This window comes from Megalops cyprinoides, chromosome 21, assembly GCF_013368585.1.
Source record: "Megalops cyprinoides isolate fMegCyp1 chromosome 21, fMegCyp1.pri, whole genome shotgun sequence".
Lineage (NCBI taxonomy): Eukaryota > Metazoa > Chordata > Actinopteri > Elopiformes > Megalopidae > Megalops > Megalops cyprinoides.
Window position 1 is genome coordinate 16,856,831 of NC_050603.1, and position 15,743 is coordinate 16,872,573.

The 15,743-nt window shown below is 42.6% G+C and overlaps 2 protein-coding genes across 2 annotated transcripts; one reads left to right on the top strand and one right to left on the bottom strand.

The window, feature by feature from the left end:
- Nucleotides 1-550: 550 nt before the first annotated feature.
- Nucleotides 551-3,067, bottom strand: ggcta (gamma-glutamylcyclotransferase a). The gene is made up of 4 exons (XM_036515867.1): nucleotides 2,807-3,067; nucleotides 2,048-2,193; nucleotides 1,595-1,727; nucleotides 551-1,260 (listed from the first exon to the last, which is right to left on the bottom strand). Exons 1-4 carry the CDS (start codon nucleotides 2,915-2,917, stop codon nucleotides 1,135-1,137), a joined length of 516 nt encoding a protein of 171 aa, XP_036371760.1. The 5' UTR covers nucleotides 2,918-3,067; the 3' UTR covers nucleotides 551-1,134.
- Nucleotides 3,068-5,718: 2,651 nt separating this feature from the next.
- LOC118769186 (sodium- and chloride-dependent transporter XTRP3-like) lies at nucleotides 5,719-15,537 on the top strand. Its single transcript, XM_036516214.1, has 11 exons — nucleotides 5,719-5,842; nucleotides 8,074-8,214; nucleotides 9,183-9,274; nucleotides 10,317-10,544; nucleotides 11,577-11,687; nucleotides 11,879-12,120; nucleotides 12,352-12,514; nucleotides 13,238-13,442; nucleotides 13,920-14,079; nucleotides 14,725-14,890; nucleotides 15,361-15,537. The coding sequence occupies exons 1-11, from the start codon at nucleotides 5,719-5,721 to the stop codon at nucleotides 15,535-15,537; spliced, it is 1,809 nt and encodes a 602-aa protein (XP_036372107.1).
- The last annotated feature ends 206 nt before the right edge of the window (nucleotides 15,538-15,743 follow it).

A 15,743-nucleotide genomic window follows, 5' to 3' on the forward strand; every position in this document is an offset into this window, starting at 1 on the left:
CTGATGAATATTCAAAAATACCTGTTCTAGACTATTCCGGCATACCATGATGTAAAACCACTACATAATTTGGTGAAAGATGTGCGGCAGCCAGTCTATTTTTTCTTTTGATGTTCTGACTTCTGAGTATGTATCTTGGGTTTTGGAAAGGCTGAAACAGAGTTCACCACCCTGAATATTTCAACACAGCATGTGCCTTACACCAGACATGCAATGGCATGAGACAGGGACCTTGTCTGAGTTACTTGACAGCTGGCCACTGACAGGACCCTCATCCTGACAGTGGACCTGTAAGTATCCAAAAATGAGACATAAGAAAAATAAAACATAAGATGGGGAAGGCAGAACATGAGCTTTAGACATTTGTCTGTCTAATTTCTGTATGGGCTCTATAAAATGAAAACATATCCAAACTACAACGCTAGACCATACCAACACAGATGCAACTTGCACACATGATCCATCATAGAATAACAGTACAACACACACAAGTACTTTTAAATTTAAATCATTTATGGTTTGAAATGACATCAGAGTGATTACAGGCCTTCTTAACTTTTTAGTCTACATCACCATATTAAAATAACATTTTACATGATAGACATCCGTAAAAGTTTCCTGCTGCCCTTCTGTTCACATTTCACATTATAAAAAGGAAATGGTTCAACATTGTGATCAAAAAGTGATCAAGTGCTGTACTGACACTTTCTCATAGCATTTTTTGAGCTGCTTTGCTCTACACACATGATTAAAGAGTTGCATCTGACTGGTTCAGATAGTGCATAAGACATAAGTCAATCAAAGACAACATGTTTACATCTGGCCTAAATACATCCTTGCAATTTCACTGTTACTCTTTTACCATTTATTTCATCAAAAATTGCAAATAGAGAGAAAATTATACTCAATTCCCTTCAACAAGCAGAGGATTTGAACGCTGTCTACAAAGTACCTTGTGTAGCACGCTGAGATTGCACTGTGAGGCCTAGCTTCTACAGAGATCCTGTATCAACGTCACTCAGAACCACAAAGGTGGTTTTCTCGAGACGCATGGAGATGTACTCTGCCCTCACTCCCTTCCAAATGACCCAGTCTAGTCTCAAGCACTTTGCAGTCACACAGTCTTTCCCACCACTACTTCATTGTCTCTTTGATATCATCTAAGATGGAAGGCCCACTGTAGCTGTTTGTCTCCACCGCTTGCAGTTTCTTGATGTAATTCAAAGGTAAGCCATTCTGTTGGGCTCCAAGGCATACAACCTTAAAAAATAAAACATGAATGTGAGGAACATCAAGAATGAAAGTGGGACTTTAAGTATAATTCTGTGTCTCCATTCGTTCAAGAATTAATGTGCCTTCACTCATCCTAAGAACATGTTTATACTTCTGGTTTCTACCCTCCATTTGTTTATATCCCACAAATAACTTCGAGTGAAGCTTGCAGGTAAATATCTGAACAGTTCAGGCTTCTCCTTCTCATGGCAGTAATGTTTAACAATGGTGCCTAGCGATTTCACTAAAAAGTAAGCAACCTTCGACTAAGCCTTATGTAATGTGAACCACGTGTTTGTTCCCGGGCGCTGTCACCTCTCACCTCCTTATACTGAGGGGACGGGAGGGTGGCCGAGAAATCGTTCATCTGATACGTGCGACAGAGGACCTCTCCTTCGTCTGTGTCCACTTTCACTTCCAGGGGGCGATACATGCCGATGTCCACACCCTCCTGCCTCCAAACGCCAAGAACGGCAAGAACATGCATGAACAGTTGTCAAAATAATGATTTGTAAACACAGAAAAGTACTCTGAAATCAGTGAAAGCACAGCATATCCCAGTTAATTATTACTCTCTCGGTTTCACTTTTTACTGAAGCATACCCTGAAAACAGGACGAAAATAACGCTGTGTGTTGCCAGCGTACAAAATGTGCCTTTCCCCACCTCGCTTGGGAACTGACGGCTTACGTCACGTATAATGTTACTGATGCTGTTCTCATATATGAACTGAATATTTAATGAGCGATAGCACCAAACAAAGAAGCGTCGCTTACTTATCTAAACTGGCGAGATTGTCATTGCTCATCTTCCAGACGACTCCCCAGACATCATTCCCTACGCTCTCTTCTATGGTGGCCACGCCACCATGCCACCTATTGTCCAGTCGCGCTCCTTGAAATCCAAAATTGAGGACATAATCCTGTACACAAAAAGGGTGTTACCGGTTCCTTAGGTTACACATAGAAAACCTGTTTTGAGTAATCTCACAATACGAGGATCAGAAAGATGCAACATTTAAAATTTTAACAGAGAGCGTCATGATATCACTGACATCAATTCAGTGATAAATGAATTTCAAGTTTGGGTAGAATATGACACAACTCATGTATGTTGTCTTTTGAAGTCCTACCAGTCAAAAGACAAGGTAGCTAACACGCTGGCTAGTTACGTGTTCAAAGAATGGGATGGGAAATACTTCGTGACAGAGTCATCTAGCTGGCCACATCCAGTTGTATCACACAATATGCGAGGGTGTTCTTAACTACACGGATCGGGTGAGACAAAGCAGTAGAGATAAAAAGCCGGAGTGTCGGTGGACGCGGCCAGGATAGAGCTGCTCCGATTGGCTTCTTTATTTCAGTTGACCTTTCTGACTACCCAGCTCACAACTGCATTGAACTCTCTGGCTCTAGATGAGAAATAATAAAAGAAGGCTTCAAACTCTCAGCTACAGTAACGTCAATGTTCTGGTTGGCTAATATTAGACATTCTCATACATGTGCAGTTAGCTTGCAAACATTAGCTACATTCACCTTTAATCTGCCGATGCAATGAAATGTCGCCGACGGATTCTTCAACTGCAGTCTTTCCTTCAACAAATTACTTCCAAAAGCAAAGTACATGAAGTACCCTGAGTTTGCCATGTTTGCACAATGGATACAATGTTGTAACCTCACTGTCCAGCTAGCTACCAGGCTAGCTATCTAATGCAGATAGTTACCTCGTTAAAATAAGATAATTTTTAAAAAATACTACTGTGTACTGACCCTACTATGCAACCTAGACGGGGCCATCACGCTAGATAATCTAATGTTCATTTTATTTGTGCGCCTTTGCTGTTACTTAAGTAGTAAAGTGACGTCGCACTACCTTAATTACACGAAGAAGAAAATATTATATCTTGTGATACGTAACGGCCAATGGCTTTTAGGACGCAGTGCTGTGCCGATTTTTGCTCAGGTTCACTGATCTGAATTGAAGTGGATTGGCTGGTGTCATTCATTTAGAACACCTCAGTTGATCAGTAATATGTAGGAATCAACGTTCCATCCAGCATGACGGCCAATGGGACTGATAGGAAGTGACGTTAAGACGTTCCTATCTGGTGGGATGGGTTTTCTACAGCACCGAAGTAGAACGGGTTGAGTAACAGCAGAGGGCGACAAACGCCGCAGTTACCATCTACAATACAGCTACGGGAAGAGTTTAGCTTTTAAAGATGGGAGGTAGGAAGCTAGGTAGCTAAGTACTTATGGTTGTATTACTTTTTTTTTTTTAGCTCCATGGGCATTTGATAAATAAGAATTATTATTATTAACTATCTAGTAAGAAAATATTTTGTAAATTCATCATTATGAATCATGTATCATTATTATATAAATTGTTTACCAAAATCCACATTTGGTTAAAACACCTTTGCCTGAGATATGGTTCTATAAATCAGTTGCACCACGTGTACCCGCAGGAAATTATTTCAGTTTGGTTAGCTAACCCTGTGTGCTAAGTGTGGCTAATTGACTAGTTATTCTGTTTAAACCCGAACATTGCATGATTAAGTTGTTACTTAAACATTACATGTAAGTAGGTATTTGTGTGAAATTACAGTAGGCTAACGGCCTAAGTTAAGTGACAGGAAATCAACATGGGAAAGGGGACTTGCGTTTGGTGAAAGATGGCTAACTAGCCAGGCAGTAAGCTAACTAGACGTAGAGATGTTTTATTGTTTTAGCTCTGACAGGCAATGAATTAAACGCATAATTTCAGGCTCAAAATACATAACGAAGTTGTATGGTCTGCTTATTTTATAGCTGAATAAAGTAAGATATGTCTTAGTGTGTGAGATTTTAATTTCAATCAATTTTGCGCGCCAGTCTCATACCAAAAAAAGCATGGTGGCCAAGATTCAGCGTAGCTTCAGAGTACAGTCAGGGGTTTGGTGGCAGAAAGACATTTAAGCGAGATGGAGAACCTTCATTTTAATACATGTTAACATTCAAAAATGCTTAAATGTTTCAGGACAGCCACCTGTCCATTCTTCCCTGCTGCATCAGAGAGGGGGATTATCGTGTGTTGATGTCAAGAGCATGAAAAAAAATGTGGAGGGAAATGGGAGTTTTTCCTCCTTGTCTTTCAGTATGCTTACCTTACACGATGTGAGGTAAGGAACAACGTATTTCATTTCATATTTTCACTGACGTTTCATGCGCTGAATGTCAGTTATACACTCAAAGGCAGCATATCCAGCAGAAACGAACTATGTCTCTGTTACTGAAGTGGGTAATTGATTGTGTCAGCTGAAAAAAATAGGAAAATACAATCTGATTTGCATTAAAGGCTTGTTATGTCTCTTCTCCAGATCACCTTGATGTACTTACTTTAAAAACGGGGGAAACATTTTTCATATGGTGGATTTTTATGGTCAGATTTTGGGGAAAATTCTGGCCAGGATCTTGCAACATGGGTCACACAGGCCTTCAGAACCCCAGAAGTGTGTTGAGAGTGTTTCATGAGCCACTGTAAAGCACACAGTCATTCATCCAGTGAGAGCCTACCATAAATCACTGTAAAACCTCAGACATGCAGTACTAAAGCGGCTATTTGAAACACAAGCAGAGGCTACAAAGAGGCCAGTCTTGGTCGCAGTAGGGGGAAGGGGAGGGGGCGTGGGGTAATGGTTCCGTAGGGGAGCATCACTTATGGATTTTTTTTTCACTCTCTGACATATGGGGAACCTCAAGGTTGGAGTATGTGTTCCCACGCACTCTGAGCCAGGATATAATATGTAGTACAGCAGGTCCTCTCCCCCTCTTCCAGAAAGATTGCACATCCGGCTAATGCTGTTTTTAGCAGTTTAGGTTACTTATGATGATTTGATCAGCTGGAAACACTGGCTAATTCATTGGCCTCTTCAAAAGAGGACATATCTGCCTCAGCAGTGGCCCCTCTGTGGGGACAGTGAAGAATTTACTTCAGGGTTTTCTGCTTCAGTTCAGATCTCAACAGGGTCTCAGGACTCTCAGTTGCAGATAATGATGTATTTTCTAAGGATTCAAACATTGTCTTTTTTGTTGGATGCATTTGGGAAAAAAAACCCCTATGTGACTGTTACATCACACAAAGCGATCACTTATTTGAGCAGTAGCAGCTCAGTAGTCACCTTCTTATTGTTAAATATTCACTTTGCCCTTCCAATTAAAAAAAGGGACACTCCCCCTTCTGGAAGGGGACTACATTTGAATAGACGCATGCTTTTAAACGCCACACGACCCGCGGTCAGCCCGGCTCTTGTCTCACCAGCCCGTCTGCATTATATTCACAATGTCCTTTTAATAGGATTATAGCTTTGAATCTGCATAGTCCTCATAAGGAACAGCTCCTTCTTCAGCGGCTGGAGCCTGAGTGGTTATTGAGCGTGCCCTTGACTCTTGATCTCCTGAATCCAGTGATGGAGAAGGATGGCAGACCGTCGTGGGACAACCCAATGCAGTTCGTCCTGGCCTGCGTGTCTTACGCGGTGGGGCTGGGCAACGTGTGGCGTTTCCCCTACCTCTGTCAGATGCATGGAGGAGGTAAGAAATCTTTTTCCCTCACAGCAAAGGTACGCTCTTATACTGCCAAGCGGGCAGGCAACGAGTGCTGCCAGATTTCCAAGCTTTCCTGCGAATTCCATCCTAAAGGGTGAAAAGAAAAAATGACATAACTGAGTTCTAAAACATAAGGCATTGCTGTACTTTGTAGTCAGTCTTGAAAACGACCGAGGTGCCACCAAGATGTTCTACGAATCTTCCTAGGTTTACATAGCCAGACAATACACCTTTGTAAGTACAGTATAAATTACATCATGCATACAGTGGTGCTGTGTCGTACTATACATTTGTGTGTTGTGTGTGTGCATTGTTGCACAGAACATGTTTGCTTTTACAGTGATGACATATCTTGTTAATCCTACCGCTTATTCCAGTCCAGCCCTAAACCTATCCCCACACCTAACTTTTTATGCTGTTACTTGCATGTTCATTTACATTGTAGTTGCACAATGTGTGCTTGCAGTTACAATTTATGTAATTCCTACTTACTTGCAGTTGGCATATTGTCCATTTAAGGTGAAGTGTTAACTTGCAGTTTCACATGCACAGTGGCTTTTTACTAGAGCAAGTGCAGCAAACTGCCTCACTCAAAGGTACGCCCACAGTGATCCAGTCTGCCTTTGAACTCACACCATTTTTAGTCCACAGCATGAACCACTTTACCCCATAGTCCCCAAAGAACTTACAGTTCCTCCTCTGGCTGTAATCGTGCCACCATCAGGCCACACATTGCCATTGTTTCACCTTTTCCCACAGGTGTGTGCCTTTTAATTATATTTTTACACGTAGAAACCCAAAGTTAAGTTCAGTCAGTCCTCTGAATGTAACTGCTTTTTGCCACCGAGGTATCTGAGGGATATGGCCAGAAATTGCTATTGACAATTCCCTTGTAACACTGCAAATAAACACAATTATTTCCCAAATATGTGGAAGACTTGTTGATATCTGACATATGGACATTATTCATAATGCTACCAGTATGCATAAGAAATATGTAGATACAATAAAACTGGAGCAAAATCAAAGTCTTTGAAAAGAAATAATTTAATGCGGAAGTGGTGCAGGGAGATTGAGAGTTGATAGACCAACAGAATCACTATATGCTACCATACAATTTAGTTTATCAGTTTAATCTGCAGTTGGTTACAACTATACTATGATAACTGTAGAATGATATGAAAAGGAAGAAAGAATATGCTTTGGCAATGTTTATGAGTTGTAGTTAAATGTTTCCCCTGAAAAAGAATGTTAACTAAATAACTGGAAGCCTTTGGGCTTTTACTGGAAAGCAGCATTTCTGAATGCCATCAGCAATTTAAATGAATCCTTATCCGATTTAATCAGCCGTTTCTGCAGTCTTAATTTAGCTCAAATTCATCAAGTCAGATCGAAGAAAAAAGCTGCTGGAAACACATGGGAAACTCCTGCAGACTTGCTAGCTTAATTGATGGTTATTATGTTGTGGCTGAGTTTCCTGTGGGTAGTCGGAACAAAAATGGCCCTTAGATTAGGTTGTTGGCCTGTGAAAAGCCAGATTTTGACCCTGTCCAACATTCTGTCTGTTAGGGTGAAAATTTGGCAGGTCTGGTGTTCCAGACGCCCCGGTAGGCCTGTCAACGGGCCCCTGTTTGCAGTAATTGCCGTGAGGGTACTTCAGAGAACCCTGGGAAATGGAACATGACAGAACACAAGGACACCTGTTGTGTGGCCTCTATCACGAAACTGTAGGAGGGAAAAATAATTGCTGACTTTAGAGTTTTTGTTTTTTCCAGAGAAGTTAAGGTTTCATTCAATGCCCAATAGATGTGCTGCTTTCCTGATTGCCATTATTGCTAAATATTAATATTAACCTGTTAACACACAGTGGGAATGATACCTCTTGCCCACTCCTGTTGGATTTAGCAATGCAACATGAGTGTGTTCTTTTCTTTATATTTATTCGTAATTGTCACATATTGTGCACATTGCAAACACTTATAAAATAATAAAAAAACAACACTTCTAATGAGTTTGTCATCTTAAGTATAGGTTTTGTGTATGAGATGCAACAGTAACATAATATCAGATTTTTTTCAACATAAAGTAGCTAACTTCATTGTGTGGCAAAAACTAAGCTAATATTGTCAGTAAAATGCTGAAAGGAAGCGCCCATAGAAGATGAATTTGACTGGAAGACAGTGTGTGGTGACTGTTGGAACCCGGCTGCCCCACAGGTAGCTTCCTGATCCCTTACCTGGTCATGCTGGTGCTGGAGGGCGTGCCCCTCTTCTACATGGAGTTGGCGATCGGGCAGAAGATGCGGCTGGGCAGCATCGGGGCCTGGGCAGCCATCAGCCCCTACCTGGGAGGAGTGGGTGAGGGCAGACATGCACACCTAGACTCACAGATACAGGAATAAGGATACAGAGAAACATGCAGCACAACACGTAGAAGCAGAGAGAAAGATGCATGACTACTACAGATTTAAGGATAGAGAGATCTGCATGCAGTCATTTTTACAGACACATACCCAACACAGATAGATGCAGAAAAATATATAACTGCAAAAAACCACAAGGAGTTAGAGAGATATGCCTATATACACTGATACAACTATACACACACATGCACACACAAGCAGATTGACCAAGACACCGGCAGCGACACAGAGCACATTGCTATAGCTCTGACGTTTTTACAACCCCCATAAATTGACGATTTCTACGAAGCCATTCCTATCTTTTACCACTGCACACATCACATGTTCAAAAGAGTGCTACTTTTTGCCTTCCTTTTGTCCCAGCTTCCTCCATTCTGTGAAAGACCAAATAAAACATGCCTTAAGAAAGCGCACTGTCACGGAGCCTTTCCGTACAACGTAACTTTCCCACCAGAGCTGCCAAGTGCCAGAGTTCAACAGCGAACGCTCAAATTAGCATTCGCAGCAGGCCTCTGAATGTTCACAACTCTTCCTCTAAGGGTATGCATTGCACAGCACTTTCCTTTGCCAGTGTTTGGCTGTAAAGTCCAAAGGGATCCCTTTAAAACGGGCTTAATGACTCTACTGCTAATGAGTGAAAACGAGGCACTGTTACTGCTCTCTACATACGTGTGTTTGCAGTGTGAGAAGTGTCGGGTAGTCAGTCGTCTCTCTTTTTGTCCTTCACAGCCCATCATTCATAGTCAGTGGTCCTGAAAGGGCCTCATCATTCCATCATTCCATTCCATAAAGCATTTTAAATGGTCTGCACGTTAATTCAACAATACTGTTGCAGTGCCTTCTGGGAAGGCACATGTGCCGTGAGACGCTGAAGAGAAGAACGGTTGTACCTCTCGTCCCCAGGCATCGCGAGCGTGGTGACGTCGGTGTACCTGTGCGTGTACTACAACGTGATTATCGCCTGGGCCTTCTGGTACCTCTTCCACTCCTTTCAGGTAGGCTGAACTCACCAGCGTGCCTACGTTCACAGCGCGCGCAGAACGTCCTCTGTGTCTTCGTCAGCACGTTCACTTTGGTTCCGTGTTAAGTGCGTCATGACTTTAAGAACTCAACACTCAAACCGTCACCAAAGACCTTTGATCACCTTACAAATCCTGGAAAGTTCTTCTTATAATTATCGTTATCATATTGTAATTCAGAGTTCAGCAGACACCCTTATCTAGGTCATTATGTTTGTTGATTTCCTTTTTAAGACTCAAGTTTTATTAAAAGCTTTAAACTGGTGTCACGGTTTAGATTCGAACCCATTTCAGAGTGCTACAAACTCAGAGTGCTACATTTCATGCTGTCCCTCTGCACAGAATCATCTGTCAGCTGCTTTAAATATGAAAAACTTGCACTTGTCCCTTGTTTTTACATGTGTCTCTACACAGTACTATGGCTATTCATCTCACACTACTGATTACTCTAGGTCTAAATAGTCACCTGGAAAAAATGAATCTTAATTAAGTTATCTTAATCAATTAGGCCAAACAATAATGATTGTTTGTGACTTTGTTTATGTGGAACAAAATGACCAAATGACTGAAATTGACTTAGTGGTATCTTCAGCAAGAATAACAACCTCAGAGCACATTTCTTCTGCCAAGGACTAATTGCGCTTGCCTGCCAAGGTGGTGACAAATCCAGGTCACTGTTGAGTTAACAGCTCAATCAAGCTTAAATGTCTAAGAGTTCAGGTTGGAACCAAAGCCACATGCTCAGTGTGGGCTCTGGGACAAAGCTGGGGGGCGCAGCGCTAATTGTTGGGAAAGGGAGGTGCAGCATGGTGTGTACCTGCGAGCCGTGACCATGCTGAGACAGGGCACAGTTCCTATCGATCGGAGACTTCAGGCTTCATGAAATCCATTGTAGCTGGAGCTCTAATCACTCTCTGGTATGAAGCTTTAAACCTTTGGTTTAAAGTAGAGTCTCCTATTGCTGCGCCCACTTTCTGGGCATGGTGAAGCATCACTCCCCGTACACTTGTCTTCTCAGGCTGTTCTGCCCTGGGCCGAGTGTCCTGTGTATGCCAACCTGACGGGCCATTTGGAGGAGTGTGAGCGGGGCACGCCCACACAGTACTTCTGGTACCGAGAGACCCTCAACATCACTTCCTCCATCGAGGAGAGCGGGGGCATGCATACAGGCCAGGCCCTCTGCCTCCTGCTGGCGTGGATGCTGGTCTACCTCTGCATCATACGGGGGGTTCGGTCCACAGGGAAGGTACTTCATCTCTGGAGTGAATATCTCTTCAGTGAAGAGATTCACATTTCCATACACTATCACATATATATCGTCACATAGAGTGTCAAAAGTCAAAAGTTTGGACACACCTGATTAAGAAAATGGGAAATATGCATTCAGAGATATTTTGATCTAAAGACTTACGCTTCAATGCTTGAAATTTGTTTCTTAGACAAATATAAATAGTGAAGTTGATGCCTGTGTATGAATTTCCTATTTTTAAAAAATATTTTTGGCTACTTTGATGAATCTAAAATATAAGACAGTTTTGATTTAACACTTTTTTCCTCACTGCATAATTCCATTTGATATAATTTCCATTTCATACTGTTGAAATACTGTTGATGTCTTTACTAGTATTCTAAAATGTGGAAAATAATAAAAATTAAGAAAAAACATTCTATAAGTAGGTGTGTCCATGCCTTTGACTGGCACTGTATCAGTGATGGCTTGTGAGCCTGAAACAGAGGAAACTGAGACCTTCTCTTTAAACTGATTGTTTCTGTCAGCTAGGGTTCCTTTGTTTAATAGTAAAGCAAAGAATTGGCTGAAAATAGGTACCCGTTGACAGCTAATTTCCTTTCTCGTAATTGTATCTGATAGGGAAGTTGTTTTTCTTCAGAAGCTCAGTTTGTTGTACTGCTGTTGTACTTAAAGTTTGTGCAATATGCAATTACAGGGTGAATTATCCATTTAAATAAACACCACTGCCTGAGATACAATTAAGAGAAAGGCATTTGGCTATTTGAGACCACTTGTTGATCGAATTAAATAAACGGAAAAGACTTGAGGGAAATGGTCTCTCTAAAGGTAAAATGTCTGCCTCCGCTATTTAAGGCTCACCAGCCATCACTGCTTTATCTCCAGCTGGATCATTTCATATCCTCTTGAGTCTCTGATGTAAATATGACGACAGGGTTATTCAGAGGTGTTATTGCAGTCTTGGTGAAGACTAGTTTCAGTTTCAGGTAGCCTCTGATTGCCTTAAAACAGGGAAACCCTGTGTTACAGGTGGTGTATTTTACTGCTACCTTTCCCTACCTGGTTCTGTCCATCTACCTGATCCGAGGTGTCACTCTGCATGGGGCAGTTAATGGCATCAAGTACATGTTCACACCCAAGGTAAATACATAGCCTTTACACACACTCTTTTGTGATATTAGGCTGCAAACATGTCCTAGCTCTGACACTAAATCACGCCACAGAAAAGAAATGGATGCATGTATGTTCATGTGTGTGTCCGTGCTTTTTGTGTGTGTATGCCTCTGTGTGTGTGTGTGCGTGTGTGTGTGTGTGTGCACCCTCTCTCTCAGTTGGAGGAGCTGGCTAACCCCATGGCGTGGATCAACGCTGCCACTCAGATCTTCTACTCCCTGGGGCTGGGCTTTGGCTCCCTTATAGCCTTCGCCAGCTACAACCAGTACAACAATAACTTTGAGCAGCAGGCCATTATAGTGTCCCTCATCAACAGCGGCACGTCCGTCTTCGCCAGCATTGTCACCTTCTCCATCTACGGCTTCAAGGCCACCTTCAACTATGAGAACTGCCTTGAAAGGTGATTGCGGCAGTCAAAATGCCTTAATAGATTTCCTTAATTTTGGCCATATGAACATCCTTCATTTCCCTGTTGTACTTTTTCTTTTGAATTTGCACCTCAGTAGTATTATTTTATGTAATCAATTAATTCTCTGTTACCCTTAGGAGTGTCTGCTAGTGGCTTGGGCAGTGTGATCAATGAAGCCTGTGTGTATTGGACAGTCACATGATTGACCTTTGACCTCTGCAGGATGAGACTGCTGCTCTTAAAAACCTTGAGTATGGCAGAGGACGCCATCACCACGGACAACGTCAGACAGTGGATGGCGGAGCTGAACAGCACACACCCAGACACATTCGCTGCCTTGTCCCACAACTTAGAGAACTGCAGCCTGGAGTCTGAGCTAGACACGGTACTGGCCAACACGGCCACACTCATTTATTCTGAGCTACACTAATTGGTCCGTAAAAAACTGTACAACACAAAGCCTAACTCACTCTATGATATTACCTATTTGCAGTAGAATTCTGTAGGGTTGTAGCCCACAGGGCATTGATATGCTTTTCCATGTTGCTAATGTGGACTACATGCAGAATGTTTGGACAAGTTGCTGAGTCATTCATAACCATAGGAACACAGAGGCATGTAACCATCTGGTAGGGTAGCATTATCAGACCAAAAGTCAAATGAGACCATAAGTTAATGGCAATGTGAATATCGAGACCAGTTTTATGCACAGACGTAATGTCTACACCAACAGACTCGTACAGTTCATGTAATAGCCAAGCAAACACCTTAAGCACTTTCTGATCAATTATATTATTCTTTTTCTTCTTGTTATTAATAATAATGTTGTTGTTATTTGATATTAAGCAGGTGCCTGTGTCCAGCTGTAAGATGTTATTTAAAAAAAAGTAAATTCCAGAATAACACTTTGCATGTCCCTAGAACAAGACACATGTTAAAAAATGTACAGTTACAAGGAGTTAAACACACCATATATTACAAATGTTATTTGCGGGGGAATTTTGAAGCCTTGGAACATACATTTCAAGTTGGCATTAATGAATTAAACAGAGAACTAGAGAAGCTTAGCTTTGCTTAGTTAATGAGGCCGGGTGGCCTCTGTCCCCAGGCTGTGGAAGGCACGGGCCTGGCCTTCATCGTGTACAGCGAGGCCATTAAGAACATGCCGCTGTCCCAGCTCTGGTCCGTGCTCTACTTCTTCATGCTGCTGATGCTGGGGGTGGGGAGCATGCTGGGAAATGTCACGGGCATCACCACCCCGCTGCGCGACTCCAAGTTCCTGTCCCGCCACTTCAACAAGGAGACCCTCAACGGTGAGCTCATGAACAAGCCCAGGCCGCGAGTCCCGTCAAGCACTTCACACATTAATGATGTCACGAATTCAGTTCAGTTCAGTTCAGTTAACTTGTGGTAGGGCTTGAATAGTGTTATGCTCACACTCACTGGTCTGGGAGTGTTGTTAGCCTGGTCTGACACTGTTGCTCATTCAAATTGAATGGATACACCTCTGTTCTTTTGTGCTGGAAGTCGCTCTGGATAAGAGCATCTGTTAAATGAATGTAATGTAATGTCATACTGGTATGCTCTAGATGCCTGGCAATACTGTGAGAACTATCCTATCTGATCTGGTCACAAAGAACTTTTGTCTGCTTAAAGTTGACCATAGTGTTGCCTGGAACATACGGTTACAGTTGAATTAATTGTGCTTTTGTTCTGGCTGCTGATTTGACTGTGGGAAAAAAACAACATCTATCTCTCCGCTTTTGGGTATCTCCTGGCTGGCTCGGCAGGTTTAGTGTGTCTCCTCTGTCTGCTTCTCGGCCTGGGCTTCACCACCCGCTCAGGAAACTACTGGTTCGCCATATTCAATGACTACGCCTGTACCTTCTCCCTACTCCTCATCGTGCTCATTGAGATCATCAGCGTTTGTTACATCTATGGGCTGAAAAGGTATGTGTGTGAGAAAGAGTGAGAACAAGAGATACACATGTACCACTCAAAAGTTTGGACACACCTGATTAAGATAGTGGGAAACTTGCATTTTGATCTAAAGACTTATGCTGCAATGCTTGAAATTTGTTTCTTAGACAAACATAAATTGTGAATTTGATGCCTATGTATGAATTTCTTTCAAAAAAATTTGATTTTAAAAAATATCTGGCTACTTTGAAGAGTCTAAAATGTAAGAGAGTTTGATTTGCTCACTTTTTTCACATTTTTGGTCACTGTATAATTCCATTTATGTTCTTTCATAGTTTTGATGTCTTTACTATTATTGCAAAAATGGGGAAAATAGTAAAAATAAAGAAAACCCTTCTGTGAGTAGGTGTGACTGGTACTGTATACTGTCAGCTAACACTGATCTAGGCTGTTTCCTTGACGTTGGACGCAAAACAATAAGATACTCTCATTACTTATTGATAACTGCAGACATGAAGCTGGCTTTTCCTTGAAAATATAGTCCTAAACAAAATTGCTAAGCATCGGCAGGTTACACAATTCCCTATTTAATGTATGACCATGTGGTCAACCCTTTTTCACTTTTCATTCGTGGACCATAGAGCGAATCCACATGTCCCACTCTGTCCGTGACAGGTTCGATAAAGATATCGAGCACATGATTGGCCACCGACCCTGCTGGTACTGGAAGATCGTGTGGGCGGGCGTCAGCCCGCTCATCATCATCGGGCTGTTCGTGTTCTACATTTCCAGCTACATCATGGGCGGAACGCCCACTTACCAGGCCTGGGACAAAGACCTGGTAACGCCCCACTTCCTCTTCTTCATGGTGCCCTCTGGATCATTTGAGCTTTTAACCCTTTCACGTGTACGGCCACACCGGTGTGATTGGCCCTTTTGAGCGTACAGTCAAACCGGTGTGATTAGAACGCTAGATTGGATAAATTCCAGCTAACATTAGCTTTGAGGAAACAGTGAGTGATTTAATGTTACAAAGTATAGCAAATGCGGAGGTGAAAACTACAACAAGCTCAATAACGCTAATGAAAACACAACTAATCATGTAACGTAACACACACGCTACACAGCATAACATAAGTCACGTACGAAAGGGTTAATGTTGAGGGTGTGGCTTTAGCAACCTACAGGAATAGCTATCCAACTATCTACTTGCCAGCAAATTGGCAGTGGAAAGTGCAGATTACAGCAACAGTGTGTCCTACCTCGCAGACCTAAGCGGTTCTCCTTTCCTCTCTCCACCTGGGAAAACAGGGCAGGTCGGTGCCCAGGGTGTACCCCGTGAGCGCGCAGGTGGTCATCGTGCTCCTGCTGCTGTCCTCCGTCTGCTGCATCCCCCTGACTGCCCTCTACACCTACTGCAGCAGGAAGCAGCAGGAGCCCAAAGAAAGCGTCGTCAGCTGCCCTCTGACCTCCGAAGAGGTCTTCTGAGAGAGGGGAGGAGCCAAGAGACTCTCATTCCTGATTGGTAGGATACGCCTGTGTGCGGCACGATCCAAAAGCCAAACCGCAGCGAGACCTCTGAATACAGCAACACACACGTACGCACACACACGCGCACACACACATACATACACCCCTATGGAAAAGCACACACAGTGCACACCACTGCTGATCTGTCACCACTTTTGATAGGT